Source organism: Sciurus vulgaris (genome assembly GCF_902686455.1).
Source record: "Sciurus vulgaris genome assembly, chromosome: 1".
Taxonomy (NCBI): domain Eukaryota; kingdom Metazoa; phylum Chordata; class Mammalia; order Rodentia; family Sciuridae; genus Sciurus; species Sciurus vulgaris.
In genome coordinates, this window is record NC_136461.1 from 10939685 (window position 1) to 10964885 (window position 25201).

The 25201-nt window shown below is 47.8% G+C and overlaps 1 protein-coding gene across 1 annotated transcript in view; it reads left to right on the forward strand.

Annotated features, from left to right (window-relative positions):
* Positions 1-23158: 23158 nt before the first annotated feature.
* The window catches only part of SPEN (spen family transcriptional repressor), a 78750-nt gene continuing 76707 nt past the window's right edge, over positions 23159-25201 (forward strand). Inside the window, exon 1 of the mRNA XM_079152791.1 lies at positions 23159-23587. Coding sequence (XP_079008917.1) covers positions 23505-23587 — 83 coding nt within the window. The 5' untranslated portion in view covers positions 23159-23504. The remainder of the gene's footprint in view (positions 23588-25201) is intronic.

The following is a 25201-nucleotide window of genomic DNA, read 5'->3' on the forward strand; positions in this document are numbered from 1 at the left end:
GGGCCTCTCTTCCAGTTAATAAACCAGACAATACGTTGCTGTGAACTACGGTGGCCCTGCTGTGCTGTGGGGCCCTGGAACTCACTCCTCCTCACTGTTTTGGAACCGTTATCCAGCCTCCCTCTCCCCTACCTTCCTAGCCTCTGCTAATCACTTCCAATCTCTTCTACTTTGACGTCAACTTTTTTAACTTCTACATATGAGAAAGAACATGTGATATTTGTCTTTGCTTTTGATTTCACTTAATGTCCTGCAGTTTCATTCATGTTGCTGCAAATGATAGAATTGTATTCTTTTAATGATTGAATCACATTCCACCGTGTGTGAGGGTAGAACCCAGTCCCTGTGCAAGCGAGGCAAACACCCTACCACTAAGCTACTCCGCCAGCTGTTATGGTTTGGATCTTTACTATCCCCTGAAACAGTCAAGCGTTAGGCAATCCGGGAGCGTTCTGAAGTGAGGTGATGAGATTACGAGAGTCATAACCTCATCAGTGGATTATTCATTGGATGGATTAATAATTTGAAAAACTACTGGGTGGTAACAGTAGGCAGGGGCACAGGGATGGATGAAGTAGGTCACTGGGAACATGCCCTTGGACAATATCTTGTCCTTGACCCCCTGCCCTCTCTCTGCTTCCTGCCTACCATGAGCAAAGCAGTTTTCCTCCACCAAGATGTTTTGCCTCAACTCAGGCCCAAAGCCATAGAATCAGCCCACCATGGACTGAGCCCTCTGCAACCTTGAGCCCCAAATAAACTTTTCCTCCTCCAAGTTGCTTTTACCAGGTATTTTGGTCATAGCAATGAAAAGCTAACATAGATACTGGTACCAGGAGTGAGGTCAGGGGTGTGACTAACCTGACCATGTGGTTCAGAAGACTTTGGAATGGTTTGGGGATGCACGCTGTAGATGCCTCAGAATGTACGCAGAGCACGTGCCTGTAATTCTATAGACAGGAGGATTGCAAATTCACGGCCAGCTTCAGAAACTTAATGAGGCCCTGAGCAACTTAGTGAGAACCTATCTCAAAATAAAAAATAAAAGGACTGGGGATATAGCTCAGTGGTAAAGCACCTCTGGGTTCAAAGACAGAAATAAATAAATTATGGAAGGAAGGAAGGGAGGGAGGGAGGGGGAGGGAGGGGGGAGTAAAAGGGAAGGAAGGAAATTTAAAAAAAAACAAAACAAAGGACTAATTAATTTGATGGAGGAAATTTCAAGGCAGTACAGCATTCAGGCAGTGACATGGACATTGACGGCACCTTTTAGCCAGCTTTACTGTGAGAATTGGGAGCAAAAAGCAAAGTGGGGGGGCTGGGGTTGTAGTTCAGTGGTAGAGCACTTGCCTAGCATGTGTGAGGCACTGGGTTTGATTCTCAGCACTACATATATACAAATAAATAAATAAATAAAATAAAGGTCTATCAAAATCTAAAATATATCAAAAAAAAAAAAAAAAAAGAGCAAAAAGGGAAGATTTGAAAATATTTCAGTTTGACCAGAGAAGCAGCACACATACTACTGGGGCCAAGGAAATTGTGGCTATTGAAGAGATTACTGGCACTAAGGAGAAGCTGAGTACCATTCACAGAGACAGATGCCTTCAAGGCATCTCAGGAATCAGCAAGACCCCACCCAACCAGGTTCAAGGATGTAAGAGTGAAAACTCCTTTGGAGACCATGGGAGTGCCCGGCTTGCACAGGGATGCCTAGAAAGCCTGGTCACCAGGATTCACCTCACCACGGTCAGCCACCCACTCAGAGGCCACCGCATCCATGGTCCAAGGGGCCTTGGCTACTGTTTGAGCTGGCAGATGACCTTGGCATCAACCATGCGGTGCTGGTTCTGCAGTGATCCAGGACCCTGGAGTTCAGGAGCACGGAGGCGTCCACCAAGATTCCAAAGGGAGGTCTGAAGATCAGGCCTAGTGTCGCGGAGTCAGAGTCCCCATAGAAAGCTCCTGAGAGTGATTTGTGAAACCGTGAGAAAGAAGCCAACGCTGGCAGGGAGACCCCAGGAATTAAGAGATGCCAGGAATGTGGAACATCTACAGGAAGCCAGCAGAGCCATCCTGAGAGAGAGGCCATGCAGGGCGCAACTGGCGAGGACATAGGGGCTGAGCTGCCAGAGCCCTTTGGAGTGCACTTCTTGCCACCATAGGCCCTGGATGCTGGACATGGAGCCACAGGACCTCGTGTTTGCCTGACTGGACTTTGGTCCCATCCCTTCTTTCTATGACCCCGTTCCTCCCTTTTGGAATGGTCATGTTTAGTCTGTGTCATTGTATATTGGATGTATGTAACTTCCTTTCAGTTTTTACAGGGACTCACAATCAGGAGTTTGAGTTTTGGAGGAGACTTTGCACTGGGACTTTTGGGCAATGCTGGAATGGTTAAGGCCATGGAGATTCTTGGAGACGTGCTGAATGTGAGACAGGCATGAGCTATTGGGGGCCAGGGGTGGAATGTTCTGGTTTGGATCTTTAATGTTATCCAGGAATGCTCAGAGGTGGGATGATTATGAGAGCTGAAACCTCATCAGTGCATTAATCCATTTGATGGACTAATTTGAATGCTCTACGGGGTGGGACTCGAGGCAGGTGGGGCATGCCTTTATACAGTCCCTGATTCCTTGCACTCTCTGCTTTCTGGCTACCATGAGATGAACAGCTTTTCTGCACCATGTTCTGCCTCACCTCAGGCCTAGAGCATGCAGTTGGCCAAACATGAACTGAACCTCTAAATTTGTAAGCCCAACATAAAGTTTTCCTCCTCTAAGTTGTTCTTGTCAGGCATTTTGATCCTAGGGACAAAACATTGACCAACACCAGCCCCATACTAGACTTTCTGAAGTCGAGAAGGTCCAAGTTTGAGTGCTGGTTCTGCCACACTAAGGACTTCAGTTAAGCTTCAATTTCCTCTTTGTGCGTGTGTGTGTGTGAGAAAGAGGGTTCCACTGTTTCCCAGGCTGGCCTCGAACTCATGATCTTACATGTTCAGTCTCCCACAGTGCTGATATTACAGGCATGTGCCACCACACCTGGTTTGGTTTTCTCTTTAATAAAGTTGGGATAAACCAGTGGCTTGGCAGGCTGAGGCAGGAGGATTGCAAGCTCAAAGCCAGCCTCAGCAACTTAGTGAGGCCCTAAGCAATTTAGCAAGACTCTGTCTCAAAATAAAATAAAAAATTTTATTTTGTGGGGATGTGGCTTGGAGGTCAAGCACCTCTAGGTTCAATCCCTGATACCAAAAAAAAAAAAAAAAAAAAAAAAAATTTAGGCTAATACTGCCTACATCAAAAAGCTCTAATTCGGGGCTAGAGTTGTGGCTCAGTGGTAGAGCACTTGCCTCACATGTGCTCACAGTGAAGCACTGGGTTCAATTCTCAGCACCACATGTAAATAATTGAATAAGATAAAAGTCAATCAAAATCTAAAAAATATCAAAAAAAAAAAGCTCTAATTCAGCTGGGGGTGTAGCTCAATGGTAGAATACAGGCTGAGTGTGCAGGAGTCCCTGGGTTCCACCTCCCCGCACTGGGAAAAAAAAAACACAAAAACTTGTCCTAAATGACTTTGTAAACTGCAAAGCTCCTGCCAAATGTGAGCCCCATGGAAATTTTTCCAGTCCTCTATGCACGATATCCCAAATGATCGCTCTCTATAGCCTTTCTAACTGAAGAAAAAAAGGCATTTTAAGTTTTGTAATTTGCTTACTTTAAATAACAACAGGCAAGAGCTGAATCATGATGTGTGAATCACAGCTGGACGAGGACTCCTTGGACGCATTCCCCACATTTTTAGCCAAAGCTTTGTTCCCTTGTCAGTACCCTCCCTCTTTTGCTCTCCACCCCGCAGACAAGAACTGACTCAGAGTAAGGGGAAATGGCATGAATTCCACAGCAAGCTATTGACCATCTTCTTAGATTCCTACACTGAGCCAGGGTTCTTTCTTTTTCTTTTCTTTTTTTTTTTTTTTTTGGTACTGGGGATTGAACCAGGGATGCTTAACCACTGAGACATACCCCCAGCCCTTTTTATTTTTTTTTTGAGACAGGGTCTCACTAAGTTGCTGAGGCTGGCCTTGAACTTGTGATCCTTCTGCCTCAGCCTCCCAAGCCACTGGGATTACAGGCATGCAACACCATGCCCAACTGAGCCAGACTTCTTGAGGTAAGGAGAGCCCTGAACTGGAGGTTTTCAAGAGACCAAATCAGAAGTTATCACAGCCTATAATCCCAGCTACTCAGGAGGCTGAGTTGGGAGGAGTATGAGTTTGAGAGCCTGGGCAATACAGCAAGACCTGCCTCAAAGTTAAAAATGAGAAGAGGGATAGGGTGTAGTTCAGTGGTAGAGCACTCTGGGTTCAATCCCTAGGGGGAGGAGGAGGAAGTAGTAGTAGTAGTAGTTCTGACACATCTTGGACACGTCAGTCGAGTGACTTCTTCAAGCTGAAACTGGTTGGTTCTCTGGGCAACAGGCCTAGGCTGTTCTTTGTTTCAGGGCAGCTACCCACTGGAGCAAGGCGAGTATCAAGCCCAGCCATGGTGCATCAGAATCAAAACAAGGCTAGGCTTCTGGATTCCTTCCTCCTTTGCTCCTCCTGCCTATAAAAAATCCACTTCCATCTGAACTACCAAGATATTCTGTTTTCCTAACTGTTCTGACTTAAAATCCAATAAATATATATATATATATATTTTTTTTTTTTTTTTTTGAGTGTGTGTATGTGTGTGTGTGTGTGGGGGGGTGCTGGGGATTGAACCCAGGGCCTTGTGCTTGCAAAGCAAGCACTATACCAACTGAGCCATATCCCCAGCCCCCAACAAATACTTTTAAGAATATGTACGCACTAGGCATGGTGTGTGCTACCTGGGAAGCTGAGGCAGGAGAATCACTCAAGCCTGGGAGTTTGAGGTCAGCCTGGGCCTCACAGCAAGACCCCATCTCAAAAGCACACATAGGGCCAGGTGTGGTGGTGCATACCTGTAATCCCAGTGCCTTGGAAGGTGGAGGCATGAGGATCACAAGTTTGAGGCCAGCCTCAACAACTTAATAAGGCTTGAGCAACTTGGCAAGGCCCTGTCTCAAACAAAACAAAACAAAACAAAACAAAAGGGCTGGGATGTGGCTCAGCAACCCTGGGTTCAATCCCCCGCACCACCTCCCCTGCTAAAACCCAAAACCCACATAGGGATGTGTGCTGGAATTGGTCAGATAAACAAAGGGATTTCGGACAGAAATAGGTACAGGGAAGGAAAATAAAGCAAGGGAAAAATACAGGGTAGCAGGGAAGGAGGGAGGGAGGCTACGCAGGGGTCAGAGGTCAGAGGATGAAGTGGGTTTTAAATGAGAGCTGATGTCATGGAGCCTCCTACATGCTGGACCTTGAGCAAGAGCATCCATCAAAGGCAAAGAGCAAAGATAATGTCCTAAGGAGGACTTTAGCGCTGCCTATCTGAACAGCTTCTGCCCGGAAGTGTGGCATTTCCCAACAAGCTGTGCAGGTCTGACCCAACTAGGCCCTCCCTCCAAACGGACCAAGGACAGGTGTGACTTAGTAAGTCAGCCTCCATGACCCAGGACAACTAATGTTGGACCAGTTGTTACTGAAGGCAAGGTGGTCCTTGCCCTAGAACTGCCAATCCATGAGATTTTAGGGCAGTAGTGACAGCAGCATCGCAGCTGAAGGGAACAAGGACAGCATGCTAGTCAGCGTGAGCCTAGAGACACCTAGTCCAAGGCAAATGCTTCTCACTGTGGACACGGGGAGGCCACTGCAGCTTTCCTGGTGGTCTCACAAAATCCTGAGTTCTCTAGAGTGTGCAGGAGGGTTCTTCTTTGTACTGGGGATTGAACCCAGGGTGCTCTACCACTGAGCCACATGCCCAGCCCTTTTTAGTTTTTGAGACAGGGTTTCGCTGAGTTGTTTAGGGCCTCACTAAGTTGCTGAGGCTGGCTTTGAAATTGCGATCCTCCTGCCTCAGCCTCCCAAGTTACTGGGACTACAGGTATGCACCACTGTACCCAGCAACTGGCTTCAAAATTTTGATCCTCCAGGTTCAGCCTCCAGATTAGAGGTGTGCACCATCACGCCTGGCTTGCAAGAGAGTTTTTATCCTCACATTGCACCTAAGGAAACTGGAACAGAATGACTTACTTATGTTACATAGTAAGTCACTGAATAAAGACCCAGTCTTTCCTGATCCCCAATCACATGCTCTCCCCCTAAAAAAGACTGTCAAGTGAACCAATTAGGGACAGACCTCTAAAAAGGTTGCAAGTGGGGAGAGCCTGCTTCTGCCTTAGCTCAGTCCACTTCTACTCCTCACCATTTCCAGACACAATTCTAGGGCTTCTGTTCCTCTCAAAATCTGTACCCAACTTTCTGTAACATTCTACTACTAAATGATGATAAAATTAAATGCATTATGCCTACCACGGACACCACATTTGAATGAGGGACAAATCTTAAATCAATACAAATAATCTTCTGGAGCAAAGCCATCCATTGGAAATATATCAGCTACATGTGCATCTTAAAATTTTAGGGGCTAGGGACATAGATCAGTGGTAGAGCACTTGTCGAGCATGTGCGAGGCTCTGGATTTAATTGCCAATACGGGGGGGAAAGGAAAAAGAAAAAAGCGAGCAAAATATATGTAAGTCAGCTTTTAAAATTATACAGTTGGTGCTGGATGCAGTGGCATAGGCCTGCAATGTCAGCTACTTAGGAGGCCAAGGCAGGATGACCAGGACTTGGAGGCCAACTTAGGTCATTTAGTAATACTGTCTCAAAATAAAAAGTGCTGGGGACCTAGTGCAGTGGTTTCAATCTCCAGTGCTGGGGGGAAATTGTACAAGGATACATTGGAAAGGCTCTCTGAAATTACCTAGTCCAGAAGTCAGAAATTTTGGCCGTGGGCCCAGGGCTTGTTTTTCCCACAGCCTGACAGCTAAGAACAGTTTCAGGCCAGGTGCGGTGGAGCACAGCTGTAATCCTAGCAACTCTTGGGAGGCTGGGACAGGAGGATCACAAGTTCAAGGCCAGCCTCAACATCTAAGCAAGATCCTCTTTCAAAATTAAAAATAAAAGGGCTGGAGATATAGCTCAGTGGTAATTTAATCCTGGATTTAATCCCCAGTACCAGAAAAAAAAAAAAAAAGAGAGTAATATTTCATGACATGTGGAAATCATATACAATTCAAAATTCAGTGTACACAAAAATAAAGTTTTATTGGAACACTTCCATACTCATTTGCTTTCATACCGTCTACAGCTGTTTTTGAGCTAAAATGGCAAAGCTGAGTAATTATCATAGATATAATACAGCCCGCAGGGCCCTTTCCACAGTCTGCTGAATCTGGCTAGAGCAGAAGCTCCCGTGGTATTGATGGAGAACTTGATGCAGAGATAGAGAAAACGACTGGCTGAGAGCACAGTGAACCAACAGCAGAAAACAACTCAGGTTCCCGGTTAGAGCTCTTTTCACTTTGCCATATAAAGGTAGATGAACACAGGTTTCTTGTTTTCTCACGACAATGACCACTTCTGGCCCTTTTCTATGCATTATCTCTGCTGTTTCATACCTGTCTAATCTAGAAGTACGACCGCTTCATCCACCACCCAAAACGGCCTCAGTGTACTGTGGCAGGGCATGTAACTCAGTGGTAGGGTGAGATCCCAGTACTGCAAAATAAAAAAGAAAAAGGGAAAATAGACAACAAATTTAAATTACAATCAACGTACTGTCCTATCCTAAAGGAAAAAGGATCAGGTCAAAAGAGCTGCATCTCTTTTGGTGATGCCTGAAGTATTCACACCAGTGTGAATGTGAGAGACTGCCCGCCACCCCTGCCGCTGGGGATTGAACCAAGGGCTGCGCTCATGCCAGGCAGACACTCCACCGCAAACACTGAGCTACAGTAGCCAGCCACTCCCCTCACTTTTGGAAAAATTGCCAAAGGTAAAAAAAAATGCAGGCATTTAGACAGACTGGAAGGCAGAGAGGCCTATCAGTAGGAAGAGCAAAACAGCTTTTCAGGGCAGCCACAGAGACGTTTTCTGAGTAATGGGGGAAATGGAGGGAAGTCAGTTCTTACAGAGCCCAGGGGACAGCTTAAGTAGGTGAGTGGAGCTGGGCTACGTCCACGCTGGTCCTTGTTCTGAGCAGACTGAAGTGTTTCTATCTCTTAAGGTTTGGGATCTTCAGTCATAAAATTGAGCTACTAGGGCTCGCAGCTTAGTATCAGTGAGGCATATATAAAGTATAATTAATGTTTGCAAAGGGATCTGCCATCCTTGAGATTAAGCAGTGCTCATGCAAGATGCAAGATAGACTGGTGTTACTCTGAGGGTAGACGCATTTTGTTGGTGTCACTCCTGTTGTTTACTGGGGCAGCAGGGGGGAAAGTAGGTCATGATCATACAGCACAATATTTCAATGTGACCCAGAATTGGCCACAGGAAGCTTGTGCAGGCCAACTACCGCATCAGATGGTGCAGGGAAATCTCACCGAGGACAAGTCCCCTGTGGCAAAATGGTTGGCTTCATGAAGCACAGTCATGCCTAGAAAAATCTGGTGAGGCTGATTAGAAAAACACGCACAGTATTTCTGGCTTTACAGGGAAGGGGACTAAGTCGCATTACTCAGCAAAATCTTTCCTCATCCTCGAGTTGGCTTCAGAGGTTTTCTGAGAACTGAGCGCTTTTTCTAATTAATCCCAAAAGGCCTGGTGCTGGGTGACAGCAGAAATGAGGCTGGAAGCCTCCCTGAGCATCCCAAAACTGCAACACTTAAAACATATGGGAATCCCACTGAGTTCCTAGTGTCTAATCCCTATGTTTAATCCCACATCATTCCACTGAATCCTCTATATGACTTTGACTAATTATGTAATATCTTAATCTCCAGTGATTATGATGGAAAATGTGAAAATGATGCCAGGCCTTGATTCACTTCTGGCCGATATTCCTTCAGGACCAAAGATGAGGGCTTCTCTGAGGAACAAACCCTCTGCAGAGAGGAAACTGCCTTCCAGCTTCAGCCAGCACACACACTACCTCAGCTCCGGGAATGCACAAGGAAATGGAAATGTACTGAATCGCTTCATTATTTTTATCAGTTAGAACTATGGCCCAGGGCTGGGGATATAGCTCAGTTGGTAGAGTGCTTGCCTTTCGAGCACAAGGCCCTGGGTTCAATCCCCAGCACCACAAAAAAAAAAAAAAAAAAAAAAAAAAAAAGAACTATGGCCCAGACACATCCTATAATATTTGAAAAGACCATTTATCAGATACATCACGAAAATAAACAGTGCAACAGACTTGGGGTATGACCAGTTGGGAAGGAGTTAGGAATTATCAGCACAAACATCCATACATTTAAAACATCATTCTGTCACCTAGAAGAGTAAATGCACAACCCCATCACTGCATTTGCTTTGGCATTTACGACCTATTTTTATTTATTTAATACTTGGTACCAGGGATTGAATTATAATCTACTTTTATTTTTTTGGCACTGGAGATTGAACTCAGGGGCACTCAACCACTGGGCCACATCCCCAGCCTTATTTTGTTGTCTCTTTATTTAGAGACAACGTCTCACTGAGTTGCTTAATGCCTTGCTATTGCCGAGGCTGGCTTTGAACTCACGATGCTCCTGCCTCAGCCTCTTGAGCCACTGGGATTACAGGTGTGTGCCACCATGCTCAGTTGAACTATAAACTATTTTTTTAAAAATTAAAAAGAGCTGGGTGTGGTGGCACACGCCTGTAATCCCATCTACTCAGGAGGCCAAGGCAGGAGGATTGCAAGTTGCAGGCCAGACTGGGCAATTCAGTGAGACCTTGTTTCAAAAGAAAAATAAAAAGGGCTGGTGATAAACTGAGCGGCAGAGTATCTGCCTAGCATGCACAAGGCCCTGGGTGTGATACTCCCAACAAAATGGGAAAAAAGAAAAAATGAAAAAGAAGTAATAAGACACCCATGTGCCCAGCATTATAGATGTAACTTAGAATTTAGGATATTCACATAAAACTTAGATGGTTTTCGGGCCTTCACATACTTTTGTCAATTCTGTAAGTCTATGTGGTTTATAGGGTCAAATTATTTTGTGAAATATCATACACTATCCTCAAGTTTCAAATTAACTAACAGATCTTTAGGTCTTGGCATATTGCTCTAAGAAAAAAAAAAAAAAAAAAAACAAAAAAAACAAAACTCAACATACTTTATCCCCATTCTAACATAAACAGTTCAGATGTTTTTTTTTTGGTACCAGGAATAGAACCGTGGGACACTCCACCACTGAGTCACATCCCCAGCCCTCTTTTGCATTTTATTTAGAGACAGGGTCTCACTTAGGGTTTAGGGCTTTGCTAAATTATTGGAACTGGCTTTGAACTCAAAATCCTCCTGTCTCAGCCTCCTGAGTTGCTGGGATTACAGGTGTGTGCCACCACGCCTGGCAAACAGTTCAGATTTAAATAGCGTTTTTAAGATTGTAAAGCACTTTTACATTATTATCTCATTAATTGGATCTTAAAAACAACGTTGTGGGGCTGGGGATATAGCTCAGTTGGTAGAGTGCTTGCCTTGCAGGCATAAGGCCCAGCATCGCAAAAAAAACAAAAACAAAAACAAAAACAAAAAAAACCACAACATTGTGGAGAGCTTGGAAGGGTGATACATGCCTGTGGTCACCCCTGTTGTTAAGCATGACTTGTATGTATATTTATGACAGATGCATATGCAATATATTTTGTATGTAACACATGTAAAAACATATATTCAGAATTTACTTTAGAACTCAAGACCCATATATCCAACAGCCTAACACCTCCACTTGAACATGCTGCAATTAATTCTTGTAGTCTGCAAAATTTCTCTATCCAGATTTCCTTGATTGCAAATATCTACTTGAGGTCAGCCTGGGCAATTTGCCAAGACCCTAACTCAAAATAAAAAATAAAGAAGGTTGAGGACGTGGATCAGTGGTAGAGTGCCCCAGGTTCAATCCCCAGTACCACAAGGGGTGCAGGGATTGCAGGAAAAAATCCCAGGGCCTTGCACATGCTGGGACCCACTGAGCCACTCTCTCACTGAGCTCTCTCCCCAGCCCCACACTTCACCTCTGTCTTTCTGTATTTTATCCGAGTACTTAACACTCCTGTTTTTAAATTTCCTTATTTATTGTATCTGTCTGCCGCCTCCTTCCACCCTCCACCAGAACAAGCTCTGTAAGAAAAGACTTGTCTTGTTTTTATTCAGTGATATATTCTAAGCACCAGGAGTTGCATCTGGTACATGATTGATGCTTAATAAAATAAACAACTGAATTAAAATCTGGTTTTATACTAGCTAAGTAGGCCATTAAACCATGATGTCAAAATGATCAATCTGTAGGTTCCATTTAGTCTATATGGTTGTCAGAACAGAATTTTGTTTTAGGAATGAGCTTTTGCACTTCAACAGGACAAAGGTTGTATGTCCCAGGAGTATGTGTATATATATATATATATATGTATATGTGTATATATATATATATATATATACACATATACATATTTTTTACTTTTATAGATGTTTCTTTTTTTCTAAGAAGTAAATTGTTGGAAGCAAGATTTTGTTCCTTGAGTTTCAATACTTCTGAAGTGTAGGGAAGCATTTTACAACCAACTATCTGAACATTTTGCCTCAAAGGGGAAAAAACTATTATACAGTATGTGGGAGTGCTAACTGCTGCCAAAAATATTTTGAAGGACTTCCCATAGTACTAAAGTCTCTCAAAGAGCTCATTTATCTTTACCAGGAAAAGGTTATTATTATTGTTATTGTTTTAAATTCCCTCCTACGTCAGAACTTGGCACAAAAGGCTGTACTTTCCTGGAACAATGGACAGAGAAACTTAGTGTTTCTATTGTTCAGAAGTACACAAATTTCACCAAATGCAAAAAAATAAACAAATCCAAAGGCATGAGCCAAAGGGGCCCTAGCACATACATTTGTATTTTTCACTAGCTGTCATAGGAAACTTGGTATAACCAAAGATTACCAGCTCACAAAATGGGTACAAATTAATTCAGACACCTCAATTTTAGAACAAGAAAGAAATATTACAGGAACAATGAATTGGCTATTCTGGAATTCACTAGCTCTGTCCGGCTGGCTAAACTCAAATGAGATCTAGGACTACATATACAAAGGCCTTTTCACCCCTGGGGCAGATCATGAGATTATTGTGATTCAAAATCTATTTATTTGAACATGGCTCTCTGTACAAAGTTCACCTGTTCAGCAATGTTTGGGCTTTCTGGCTTAGGAAGCTGGAAAATGTTTTGAAGCCAATCCTATGATAGGGGAGGGGGTTATTCCTGGACTTCTGGTCAACTATTTGTTTTGCAAACATATGCCAACCCTCATAAAGGAAATGTCAACAGTGAAAATGCCAACTAAGAAAATACAAATTGGCCCTTTTTTTAGTTAAAAATTTTTTGGGGAGGTGGGGATTGAACCCAGGGGCACTGTATCACTGAGCTACACCCCCAGCTCCTTATTTTGAAACAGGGTCTTGATAAGTTGCCCAAGCTGGTCTTGAACTCCATCCTCCTGCTCCACCTCCCCAGTTGCGCCAACACACCTGGCTGTGTTGAATGTTAAGGGTCAAAGGTATGAAAAATACGATTTATAAATAAAAACAAACTGTAGGAATTAGAATTATTTAAACAGAACCTTTGGGTCTGTATGATGTATTGGGCAATCGTTTTCTAAACTTCTACTTCCAGCTTACTGGGAGCATATTCTGCCTTTGTTATTTCCCATTTAAACTGATATTTAAATACGCTTTCACTTTGGATATGCAGGAAAAAAAGAAAATAGCCCTAAACACCCAACATGTTTCAGTGCAATCATTGCAAAAAAGCAAGTATTTCAAAAGATTTAGACTCTTAAAATTACGGCACAAGGGCTGGGGCTGGGGCTGGGGCTGGGTGGCAGAGGGCTTGCCGAGCAAGCGTGAGGCCCTGGGTTTTATCCTCAGCACCACATTAAAAACAAACAAACAAAAAAAGAATATGGCACAAAATCGAAAGCTCTATGCAATACTCCACTCACAATGGGACTAAAACAGAATCCGGCCTCGAAGAGCCTTTTCGAGATACTCCATCTGGAAGCCACCAGATCCTGACCTTTTCATTACAGGCTTTACCCCGCTATCAGCGAAACAGAGAACCCATCCCTGCAATTACACATGGCAAGAAAACAGAACCCAAACCCAAGACTGCCGAGGCCGAGACGCCCAGGCTCTGGGCCGGGAAGGGCGGGCTCCTCCACGAACTCGGCCCCTCGTGAAGGAAACAAGACGGTGCCTCGACAACAAAGGCCCCGCACAAGAGCGAGGCTGGAAGGCAGATTTAGCGGCGCTCCGCTCGGCTCCCTGGCTTTGGGGACGGGAGCCACGTTAGCGCTGAGCCCCAGGGCTCGCGCTTAAGCGCCTCTCCGCACTGAGACCACGGCCCTGCGGGGACGCGGGCGGCGCCGGCCAGCACCGAGCGCCCGAGCCGGGCCCGCGGGTCACACACCCGGAGCCCGGCCGGCCAATCAGAGGCCAGCGCGGCGCCCCGCCCGCCGCGCGCCCGGGCGCCGCCCCGCGCCCGCTTTTTCTTCCCAGAGGGCGACCTCCCGGTTACACGGGGTGAGCGCCTCCGTCAGGTGTCGCGGCGGCCCCGCGCTGCAGTCGGTACGCGCGGGGCGCCACCAGCGCGAGCTCCGGGGAGCCTTCCCACGGCCGCGTGCCAAGCCTCCCCTCGCAGAGCCTGTCCCTTCCAGCCTGCACGGGCGGGGCCGACGTCCCACGTTCCAGGCGCTCGGGGCCGCGCACTCGCAGCCCGCCTGGGAGGCGTCGCGACCGGGCGGGAAGAACAAAGGGGCCGCCCTGCCCCGCCCCCGCCGCGGGCCGCACGAAATGGCCGCCGCGCCACAAAATGGCAGCCGACCGCGCCGAAAGCGGGTGTCTCCACCCTTCTCCGCGCCAGCCCCGCCGTGGGAGCCCCGGCCACGGGCACGCCCGCCCTTCCCACGTCGCGTGCGGCAACCCGGCTTGCGGGGCTGGCGTCTGGAGAGCGGCGGCGCCCGGACCCTCTCCCAGCGTGTCCACACCCGACTCCCCAGTGACGCCGGAGAAAGGGGGCAGTTCAGGAAAGCGGGAACTCAGCCCCCAAGCCAGGACGCGTGGGCCGCTCCCAGGGCAGCCCCGCGGGCCGGACTCTCCGCCTCGCCAGCGCCCCCGGCGCGCTCGCTGTCCGCGCGGGCAGGGGAGGAGCGCTGCCGCCGTCCCAGCGCATTTCCCCCTGCCGTGTGTGTCTCGGTGGCCCGGACTCTGGTTTGGCCGTGGCTTGACAGTTGGAGGAAGGGCGGTGACAGTGTGCTTTTGAATATTTCGCTTTCTTCTCCGAAAAACGCTTGTTTCCCATCCCCCAGCTCTCCCTCAGGCTCCGTCTTTCCAGAAACTTCTCAGGGAGACTCAACAAAAAGCCGCAGGCGCTGCAGCCTCCGCCTTCCTTCCGGCGCATGCGCGACAGGCCTGGCGGAAAGTGCGGAGCACGCGCGAGTGTGAGAGTGGGACGTGCGCGCGCACTCGCCCGCCTGTTGGAGCCTTTTTCTCTCACAATGAAGGGAACAGGCCTCCCTTCCCCCAACATCCCGTCGTTGCGCAAGCGTGTTGGGGCAACTCCTTTGGCTTCTGACGGGGGGCGGGGCGGGCAGCCCCGGAGCGCTCCGTCCCTCCCCGCGCATGCGCATGGAGCCATCCGGGTCGCGCTGTTTTCCGCGCTACCTGTGGTGGCGTCTTTGATGTGAAGTGTTTCGAAGCAGCCCGCTTATTCTTTACTCTTTGTTTCCTCAACTCGGACTCGCGGAATCTGCACCCCTCGAGCGGTTGTGTGCCACGGTGTTCTGGAGATCAGCCCTCCCCCTGCCCGGGGACTCGGGCTGACAGTCTTGCTTCCCACTCCTGCTCGCGCCATGTCTGGAAAGGCTGCTGGCTGGACGCGGTGGCCGTGGAGTGTGGTGGGGCCTCCAGTCCCTGGCCGAGGGGTGCGGCGGTGCCCGGAGCTCCTGCTCTCGAAGGTGGCGGGGCTGCTCCGCGGCGCGCGCAGCTCCCGCTCCCCTGCAGGCCGGCCCTGGGCGAGGTCACCGGGGTGGCCCGCTTTTCCTTTCGGAGGGTGGTGGGAATCACTGCCGGCGTTGCGAAAAGACAAAGCCAGCAGCAGCGCCAGCCTCCGCGTCGCTAACCCGCCTTCCAGCCCCGGGCGTGGGATGCAAGCGTCCCCGGGGCGGCCGGCGGCCAGCTCGCCGTCTGCGCGCCTGCACCTGCCTGGCTCCCCCTGCGGGGCGCTGCCGCCCCCGACTCCGGCTGGTGCCGCACCTTCGGGTCCTCCAGGACGCAGGGGTGCCGAGGGGGCGCGCTCGGAAGGAGGCTCGCGGGCCGGCGGCAGCCCGCCTGCAGGTGCTGCGCGCCCTTGACCGCGGTGCGTCCGAGGTCAGCTCGGGGCAGCGCTCTGGGCGGAGCCGCCGGGCGGCGCTCCGCAGAGGGGGACGCGTCTTCCTGGTGGGAACTGCGAGGTGTGCCCGGCTCGGGCGGGAACTCTTGGCCAGCAAAACCGAGCCAGAGGGTGTTGACTCCTCGGTGAGCGGCGGAGGTCGTCCCCTGCCGACGCCGCTGTCCTTTGAGGCTGGGAAACGACCAGGTCAAATACGCTTGAGTCGCAGAACGTCGGTTACAGACTCTGGGTCTCAAGAAATGAGAATTTCTGCAGTAAAGATGACACCAGAAGAGAGCTTTCAGTGTGCTTCATATTTAACGTGGACGTGGAAAACTTTTTTTTGGTATGGATTGAAACCAGGGGCACTTCACCACTGAACTACACCGCAGTTCTTTTAGTTTTTGAGACAGGGTCTCCCCAGATTCCCCACGCTGGCCTTCCAGCCCCTCATCCTTCCGCCTCAGCCTCTGGAGTAGCTGGGGTTACAGGATTACAGGTCTTAAGTGCTAATGATTAGGATCTCTGGGAACTGATTTTAAGGGGAACATTATGTTCAAATTGAGAACTACGAAGGACAAAAATACCCTGGTTTAAAACACATTTCGGGTGAATTTTTTATTTAAGTGAAAGGCTTCTGTTTGGGTGTATGTGTACATTATTTTGTGGGGGTGTGAAAAGACTAACTCCCTCGGTTCATTCCATGGCCCTCTCACCAGCTAACATACAGTGAAATCTTTAGTTATGGTTTCTACTGGTTGTTTCTTAGGAAAATTATTATTTTAAATAGTAGTTTAAAATAGGGATCTATTATTTTAAGTTCATCTATTGTTTTAAATTCCTCTAGCCTCTTAAAAGAAAGTTAGCTCTTTTCAGTCAAGTATTTTCCAAATATAAGTTAGATGGGGAGCAGGGAGCGGGGACCAGGGACTGTAGCTTAGTAGCAGGGCCCTTGCCTAGCACGTGTGAGGCACTGGGTTCTACCCTTAGCATTACATAAAAATAAACAAATAAAATAAAGGCTTGACTGTCCATCAGCAAATACAAAAATAAAATAAAATAAAATAAATGTTAAAATAGCTCCCAGAATATTTTTAAGACCTGAAAAAATTCTGTCTATCTCTTCTCTAATCAACATACTGAAATTTAAGTTTTTAAAACCTTATGGGGCTGGGGAGATAGCTCAGTCGGTAGAGTGCTTGCCTTGTAAGCATAAGGCCCTGGGTTCGATCCCCAGCACCCCCCCAAAAAAATACTACTTATAAATGAAGTAGTTTTGGTATTTAAATTAGAAATGTGTCATGGCCTACCTAACCTTTAATATGTGGGGTTTTACTTTAAACCAAGAGATTTCATGTAACTATGGAATATTATATAAAATAGCAATCATTGTCTATCCTGCAAATTAATGCAAAGTTGAAGGTCTTTGATCTAAAGAAGCCTACAATTAAATAGCCACAATTTAATTAAAATAGGAACAATTTTAAAAGATACTTTGAATGCCTACCTAAATAATTTTTTGTTTGAATTCTGTATTTCAAGCTACAGCCAGGACTCTGAGAGGAGCAGTAAGGAAGCTTAAAACCCTAAATCTGCTGAAATTTTCAACACATACTTGATAAGTTACCTTTTTTTTTTTTTTTTTTTCTTTTGTGGCACTGGGGATTGAATCCAGGGGTGCTCTTCTAGATGGGGGTCTTGCTAAATTGCTTCGGCTGGCCTTGAACTTGTGATCCTCCTGCTCCAACATTCTGTGGTATAGTTGGGATTTGTAAGTGTGGGCAGTTGTGCCCAGCCTAAACACAATTTATTTGGTATCTCTTTTGGGAGTCCATCAAGCTGGGTGTGATGGCACAAACTTGTAATCCCAGCGACTCTGGAGTCTGAGGCAGGAGGATCACACGTTTAAGGCCCACCAGCCTCAGCAATTTAGTGAGACTCTGTCTCAAAATAAAAAAATGAAAAGGACTGGGTATGTTGCTCAGTGGTAAAACATCTCTGGGTTCAGTCCCCAGTACCATAATAAATAAATAAAGTTAATAATCTCAGATCAGCGGTATTTTGGCTAATATCTATTAGTTATAGGGAGGAGGTTACTTTTTTTTCTCAGACATTAGCAGTAGGATTTTTAAAGGTTGAATGAAATACCTGAATTAACATACGTAATAATACCATTTCATTTATGTGGGATCTATTATATATATAAATTCTTTCCTTTTTTCTTTGTGTGTGTGTGTGTGTGTGTATGGTGTTGGGAATTGAACCTAGCTACTGCACTTTACCACTGAGCTACATGTCCAGACCTTTTCATTTTAAAATTTAATTTTTTGGTACCTGGGACTGAATCCAGGTGCACTTTACCACTAAGCCACATCCCTGACCCTTTTTGTTTTTTATTTTGAGACAAGGTCTCACTAAGTTACCAAGGCTGTCCCAGAACTTGAGATTCTTCTGCTTCAGCTCCCAGAGTCACTGTGATTACAGGCATATATCAATGTACCTGCCTATATATATATATATATATATATATGTTACTTTAATGTAATCAAGTTATCAACATTTCAGAGGAACCCTTAAGTAAATTGACCCAGATGCTGAGTTCCAAAAATTATTTTATTACAATTTTCTAATTAAAAAACAACCAAACAAAATATTAGAAAATATACAGGAATAAATTTTTACATTCAAATTCTACCACATAAGACATTAACCATGATTAACATTTGCAAATATCCTTCTAGTCTATTTTCTGTTCAAGTCCATAAATATTAGTAAATTATATTAATACTTCTGAATGTAGGTACATTAACAGTATATCCTCAAGGGCGGGGAAAGTTAAGCAACTTCCCTGGGATAAAGAATGGTAGAAACTTTTAAGAATTGATTTTCTGAAAAATCAGAAAATCAGGTATTTTATTAATTTCTGGACTAAAACCAATGTGGAATAAATTATTTAGTTTTCTTAAGAGGCCTAAGCCGTAGATTACGAAGTGTTAGCTTGCTGAAAGATATAGGAAGCTAAAATCGATCAACTTTTTGGTGTTCTCATGATTTATGTATAGATAATTTTCCCACAGGGTACTTTTAATATGGTAAATCTGGTAATAGACTGGTCTCTTTCACGATTTGACCTTCAGAAATACCAAGATGTCTAATAAAATAAAATACCAAGATGTCTAATACTCTGATAAAAACATACTGGTGTTGTCTTTTTATTTTCAATTGTTCAGGGGGAAAATGCTGACTCTAACAATGGGAGTTTGTTAGTATTGTCAAGCTCTCAGTGGTGGGGAATTTGGCCATTTCAGAGCTAGTGAATACATTTTTACATAGTGCTTTTTAGAAGAAATGCTCATATTTTAAGTGCATGTTTTATGAAACAGCTTCATTTTAATAGCTTGGGTCTCAATCTGTAACCAGATTATTTCTAAATATCAGTTAGCTATTCTGTCCTCCCATTTAAATGTCCATATTAATTTATCTGCTCTAGTGGCTAGGTTAGCATTCAAAGCTTGAGTTTGACGCTCAGATGCTTTCCCCATCTGAGCTTCCAATACGCATGACTGAACTCTTTGAGCATGTCTAGCATGCTAAATACAGCAGCTCCTCAGTGTGAAAATAAGACTTGATTAAAAACAAATCTATTTTAATTCCCCTTTGCAAATAGCTCTGTTTTAATGTTACCTTTCTGAATTCTCCTTAATATTCAAATGAGAAAATTCACTTCCTGTTCATTATCATACATAAATTACAATCTACTTTTTGATCTTTTCCAATGAGCATTAATTATTAAGATAAAAAATCATCAGAGAATAATAGAGTGGGTTGCATTTCTATTTGTCTCCCCTCCTTTTTCCTTTCTATTGAAAATACAAAGTTACATGTTTTTGAAGAAATTCTGCCCCTGTAAATATTTGTAACAAGGATAGAAATGAAGAAAAGCTTTCCTAGTGCTTCCTGATATATTGCCAGCAAAAATGAAAAGCACTGAGAAAATCCAACATTTGATTTGTGACTGTGCAAAGGGTAGTTTTGTTATTACTAGGAGCTTTTGCAAAGAAAAGGTCAGCAAAAAAAAGAAAAAAAAGAGCAAAGATTGACTAAGTACTCTATATGTGTGTATGTATATACTATCACTTTTTTTTTTTTTTTTTTTTTTGGTACTGGTGATTGAACACCACTGAGCCAATCCCCAGCCCTTTTTTATATTTTATTATGAGACCTAAGTTGCTTAGGACCTTGCTCAGTTGCTGAGGCTGATCTTGAACTTGAGATCCTCCTGCCTCTGCCTCCTGAGCCTCCCTGTGCCTGACCACCTTTTTATTTTTATTTTTTTAATGAATTTCCACTATTTGCTCAGACTGGTCACAAACTCCTAAGCTCAACTGATCTTCCTGTCTCAGCTTCACAAGTAGCTGGGACTCTCAGGTATGCCACGTTCCCCAGTTCATGTTGCTTTTTATTTTCAGGTAACGTTTCCTTATTCTTGTGCTATGGAGAAAGCAGTATAAATACATATTAATTGTCTGTTTTGGGAGGGGGTCCCAGGGGTAGAACTCAGGGGCACTCGACCACTGAGCCCCATCCCCAGTCCTATTTTGTATTTTATTTAGAGACAGGGTCTCACTGAGTTGCTTACTGCCTCACTTTTGCTGAGGCTGGCTTTGAACTCGTTCTCCTGCCTCAGCCTCCGGAACTGCTAGGATTACAGGCATGCACCACTGTGCCTGGCTTAATTGGTTCTTATTTTTTCTCTTACCTTATTCTTTTATTGCTGTGTAATTACAAAATATTACATTTATTTATTTATTTCTCTATTCTCTTCTGATGATTTCGCTCCTAAAAGGGCTTTACATTTATTTTTTTCAGTCTTTTAAGTTTTCTTCAGGAAGATTTTACCTGAAGGCTATTCAAGGTGAGCTATGTCCTTTATTTCTCTAATTGCAAGATGCTGTTTTTTGAATCCTCTTGCCAGTTGCCTCTTCTAATGCAATTGAGGTGAGCCTCTTCTGTTCTTCATGGCAACACTTTGGTCTTTTCCAAGTGGTTTCAGCAAATTCAGAGCCTATCAGGTTTTAAATGAGTAATTTACATCGGTATTTTGAAATGTGCCTGTGCTGGGCACAGTCTTGCAAGCCTGTAATCCCCCAGAGGCTCAGAAGCTGAGGCAGGAGGATCACCAGGTCAAAGCCAGTCTCAGCAATTCAGCAAGGCCGGAAGCAAGTTAGCAAGACCCTGTCTCAGAAAATAAAATGGGGTGGGGGTGTGGCTTAGTGGTTGAGCACCCCTGGATTTAGTTACTAGTTACTTAAAAATAAATAAAATGTGCCTCAACCTCTGTAGTGCTTGCACTGAAATTCAGGCATTGGCAAAATATACATTGCAATGCCAGTGACTAACTACAGCCACTTAGTGTGCTGGTCTGACTTTCCTTATGAGGCTGTTATATCAAAAATGGCCAAATGTAAATGGCCAACCCTACATTTTAATATAGATTCATTTGCGTTTACTGTTGTGCCTGTGTGTGGTACTGGGGTTTGAACTCTGGGCTTTGCAAGCTGGGCAAGCACTTTATATTCCCAGCCCCATTCCCTTTTCTAAATGTTTGAGACAGGGTCCCTCTAAATTGCCCAGGCTGGCTTTGAATTTGGGATCCTCCTGTGTCAGCCTCCCCACTAGTCATTTCATTTAATGACTTTGATTTGCATGAAGACAAGAAAAAACTTTCATGGTGGTAACTTTTTTGTTGTTGTTTTGTTTCCAACTTTTCTAGACTTCTAGACTTAATTACTTAAGTTTCCAAAATAGTCAAGGAAAAAAATTTTAAAAAGGGCTGAAGTAGTCACAGTGATGCAACAACTGGAAAGCGGAGGCAGGAGGATCCCAAGTTGGAGGACAGTGTTGGCAATTTAGGGAGATTCTGTCTCGAAATAAAAAGGGCCAGGGATGTAGCTCAGAGGCAGAGCACCCCTGGGTTCAATTCCCAGTACTGGGAAGAAAGAAAAAAGTGTGTTGAAATAGAAAATGTAAAATTAGACTAGCCGGCAGATGGCACAGAAAATAAACCAGTAAATTATCTAGCTTAGAATCTGAACATTTTAGCAGTCCCTTGTCAAAATTTCAAAAATCAACCAGGCATGGTCCCTAATGCCTATAATCCCAGCTAGTCAGGAAGGTGAGGGAGGAGGATCTCAAGTTTGGGTTCAAGCCTCCACAATTTAGGAAGGTCCTTTCTCAAAATTAAACATAGAAAGGGCTAAAGATGTACTTATGGTACAGCCTAGTATGTGTGATGCCCCGAGTTGAATTCCCAGTATGGCAAAAATAAAAATAAAAAATTTCAAAATCACGTGTACTATAATTGTTGCAATTGTGTAACATAGGGATTTGCTTAGCCTGAATGCCCTTAAAGAGGAAGAGATTATTTCAGTTAATAAGACCCGCTGAGATCAAGTTTATTAAATTCAGTATAGACTGAATACAGGGAAGTTTAATGTGACTGAGGTAATTTTAAACTCCTAGTTACTCATTAGGAAATCCAGGATATATGACAAGCAAATAAAAAACAAAACCAATTTGGCCCTTCACCCTCTATGGAACAAGAGAAAATATTATGCATAAGTGATTCCAGATACTAGTACAGTTGGTTTTAGTGACAATATTTTCTAATTCAAAATAGTGTAGAACTTGAGGTAAGTTGGCTTGCATTTTTAAAATTTTTCATTTATTTTTGTTGTTGCTGGGGGTTGAGCCCAGGGGCGCTCTTCCACGGAGCCACATCCCCAGTTTTCTTTCTCTCTCTCTCTCTCTCTCTTTTTTTGAGGCAAGGTCTCGCTAAGTTGCCAAGATGCTGAGGCTGGCCTCGAAGTCGCCATCCTCCTGCTTCAGCCTCCTGAGTCACTGGGGTTACAGGCGTGCGCCACCGTGCCCAGCTGTCGTCTAGTACTTGAGGCAGTGAGAGCAAGTATTTAAAATTTGTTTTGTATCTGAAGCACCATCCTTCTGTCGCTGTTCTGATCAACTCGGATTTCCCGCACAGCTGCCCTAACTCGGGGGTGTTCCGAGGTTCCTGTCATCCGGCCTTTTTTAAATAGAAGTCCAGCTGCAGGTCTCAAAAGCCCACAGCCCCGACAAGGCGGGAGGTCCACTCCTCTGCTAAGCCGGCGCCGACGGCCCGCACGCCGCCTCGGGCAGCCTCGGCTCGCCGGCGAGGGTGTGGCGAGGTGCGGGGTGAGAAGCGGCCTCGCTCCAGCCGGGTTCCGCGAGGGCCGGGCTCCGCGGCCGTCACCGCGCAGCCGGCGGTGGGAAGGGCGGCGAGTTCCGACCACTTTCCCAAGCAGGCGGGGACCCGGCCGCCGCTTCCCGCACCGCCTCGGCTCGGAGCCCCCTCCTCGCCTTCCCGAGCCCGCCGCCTCCCGGGGCCCGCGCGCGAGCGTGGCTCCCGGCGCCGCGTCCCGCCCTCCCCCGCCCGGCGCCGCGCGCCTGCGCGCAGGCTGGGAGGAACTCGGCGTCCCGGCCTCCGCGGGCGGGCGGACGCGCGCGCGCCCGCGGCGAGGGGGCGGCGGCCAGGCGGCGGGAGGCGGGCCGCGCGCGCCGGTGGGAAGCGTCCGGCCGCCACAGCGCCAGCTCCGTCGTAGTCGCTGCCGCCCGGGTCCCGCTCGCCCCTCCTCCCGCCCCCCCCGCCCGCCGCCGCCCGCGCGCATGCGCCGCCGGAGCGCGAGGGTCGGCTTCGGGTGTGTGGTGGCGGCAGAGCGGAGCTGCGAGGCCCGAGAGTCAGAACCTGGGGGAGAGGGATGGTCTCTGCACCCGGGGGAGCCGGAGGAGCCGCCGCCGCTGCCGACGCCACCGCCGCAGCCGCCGCCGCCGCCGCCCCGGCGCCCGCCTCCCGGCGCTGACGGCCTCGTACGAAGCCGGCGAGGGGGAGCCAGCCACCGCGGTCGCCGGCACGCCGCCCAGCATGGTCCGGGAAACCAGGCACCTCTGGGTGGGCAACTTACCGGAGAACGTGCGGGAGGAGAAGATCATCGAGCATTTCAAACGGTGAGTGACACGAGGCCCCGGGCCGCGCTCGCTCCTCGGGCGCCGCTGCCCGCCCGGCCCGTTGCCGGCCCCTCCCCGTGCGCGGAACTGGTGAGCAGGACCCCGGCCAGACCCGCGGCGGGTGCGGGCAGCGCGCGCTGCCCCCGGCCGCTCGGCCCCTTGGCGGCGTTGGGCCTCGGGCCTCGGCGGAGCGGGGCCGCTGCCTCCCCGCCGAGGGGAGCAGGCCGGTGCCCTCGCGTCCGCGGAGGAGCGGCGCTCCGGCGAGCTCGCCCGCAGGGTCGCGTCCTTGCGCCCGGCTCAGGGCTGCGAGTGGCCGCGGCCCGGCGGGAACCCGAGGCCGCCCGACCGCCGCGGCGCCCCGCGTCCCGCAGCAACTCCCGCTCCTCGCGCTCGAGATGTCTGAGTTGGAGAGGGCGGGCTGCGCGGAAGCCGCAGTCCCGGTGGTACCGCGGGGACCTCCTCGGAAGGCTTGCGACTGGAAACCGGCGGAGGGGCCGGGGTTCGCATTTTGCGGGCTCGGCGCCGGAGGCCGTCCGAAGTTGAGTCGCCGAGCCTCTTGGGCACCTGGGGTGGCGGACCCAGCGGCCGAGCGCCGCGGGCAAGGCTCGGCGGGCACCTCCCGCGCCGCCTCGGCCTTGTGACCCGGCGGCCTTTCCAGAGTCCTGTCTCCACCCCGAATTCGCTGGCCAAGGGGCTCGAAGCCGCACGCCCTTCAGGTCAGGCGTGATGGTTCCACGCTCCGCGAACGCATTCTGCCTGGAGACGGGGGGTGCACGCTGCTCCGGACGCACCTTACTCTGCAGCGGCGCCGGCGCTTGTTTTCTTTGTGGAGTGCGTGTGTCCCCTCAGTGTGGGAGGCCTCGGGTGGGATGCTCCTGAAAAGGACGCTGCGCTCGGACCTGGCGCGCGCCGAGGACCCTGCCGGTCTGCGTCGTCCTAGGAAACGACTGTTGCTACCGGTGTTCGCGACCCCGAAAGGTTCCAAGTTTGGTTCACTCTCGATTCCTCCTACTATCTAGTGAGTGAGGGAAATTGTGGGGCGTCCTGATTAGTGAGTGAGTCACCATGGGAAAAATAGGTTGCGTCGCTCGTTCCGGAGCCGCTTGGATGAGGAAATGGAAGCAGCGGCCGCAGAGCTCCTCTTTTAGATGGAGGGCCATTGATTGTGTTGGCGGTTACTGTTACCGGGGCATCAAATCGCCGCTGGGGCGCGCGTGTGCGCGCGTCCGCGTGTGAAAAGGAGCCGGGCACACAGAGGCCATTCATAACCTGCTAAGCGGAGCTCGCAGGCCTGGGGGAGGTGCGCTCCCCGGGACTCCCGGTGTTTACTACGCTGTGCCTGAGAAACCGGCCAGGGGGGTCGGGAGCAGAAACTCGCCTCCGTGCCCCGCGGTGAGGGAGCCTGCGGGCTGGAGCGGGTAGCAGATGGGAACTTTCCTGCTGCTGCTCCACCCCTTACCCGCCCCCGCCTCCGTTATCGTCAGTGTTTTGGTGGAAAAAAAATCTAGGTGCGGATGATGGGAGTGGAAAACCCGCGAGCTGTGCTCCCCTTAATCTCCTGGTGCGCTCTCTCTGAAGGCCCCTGCATGGGAAATTCATAGGCACCGACGTGCA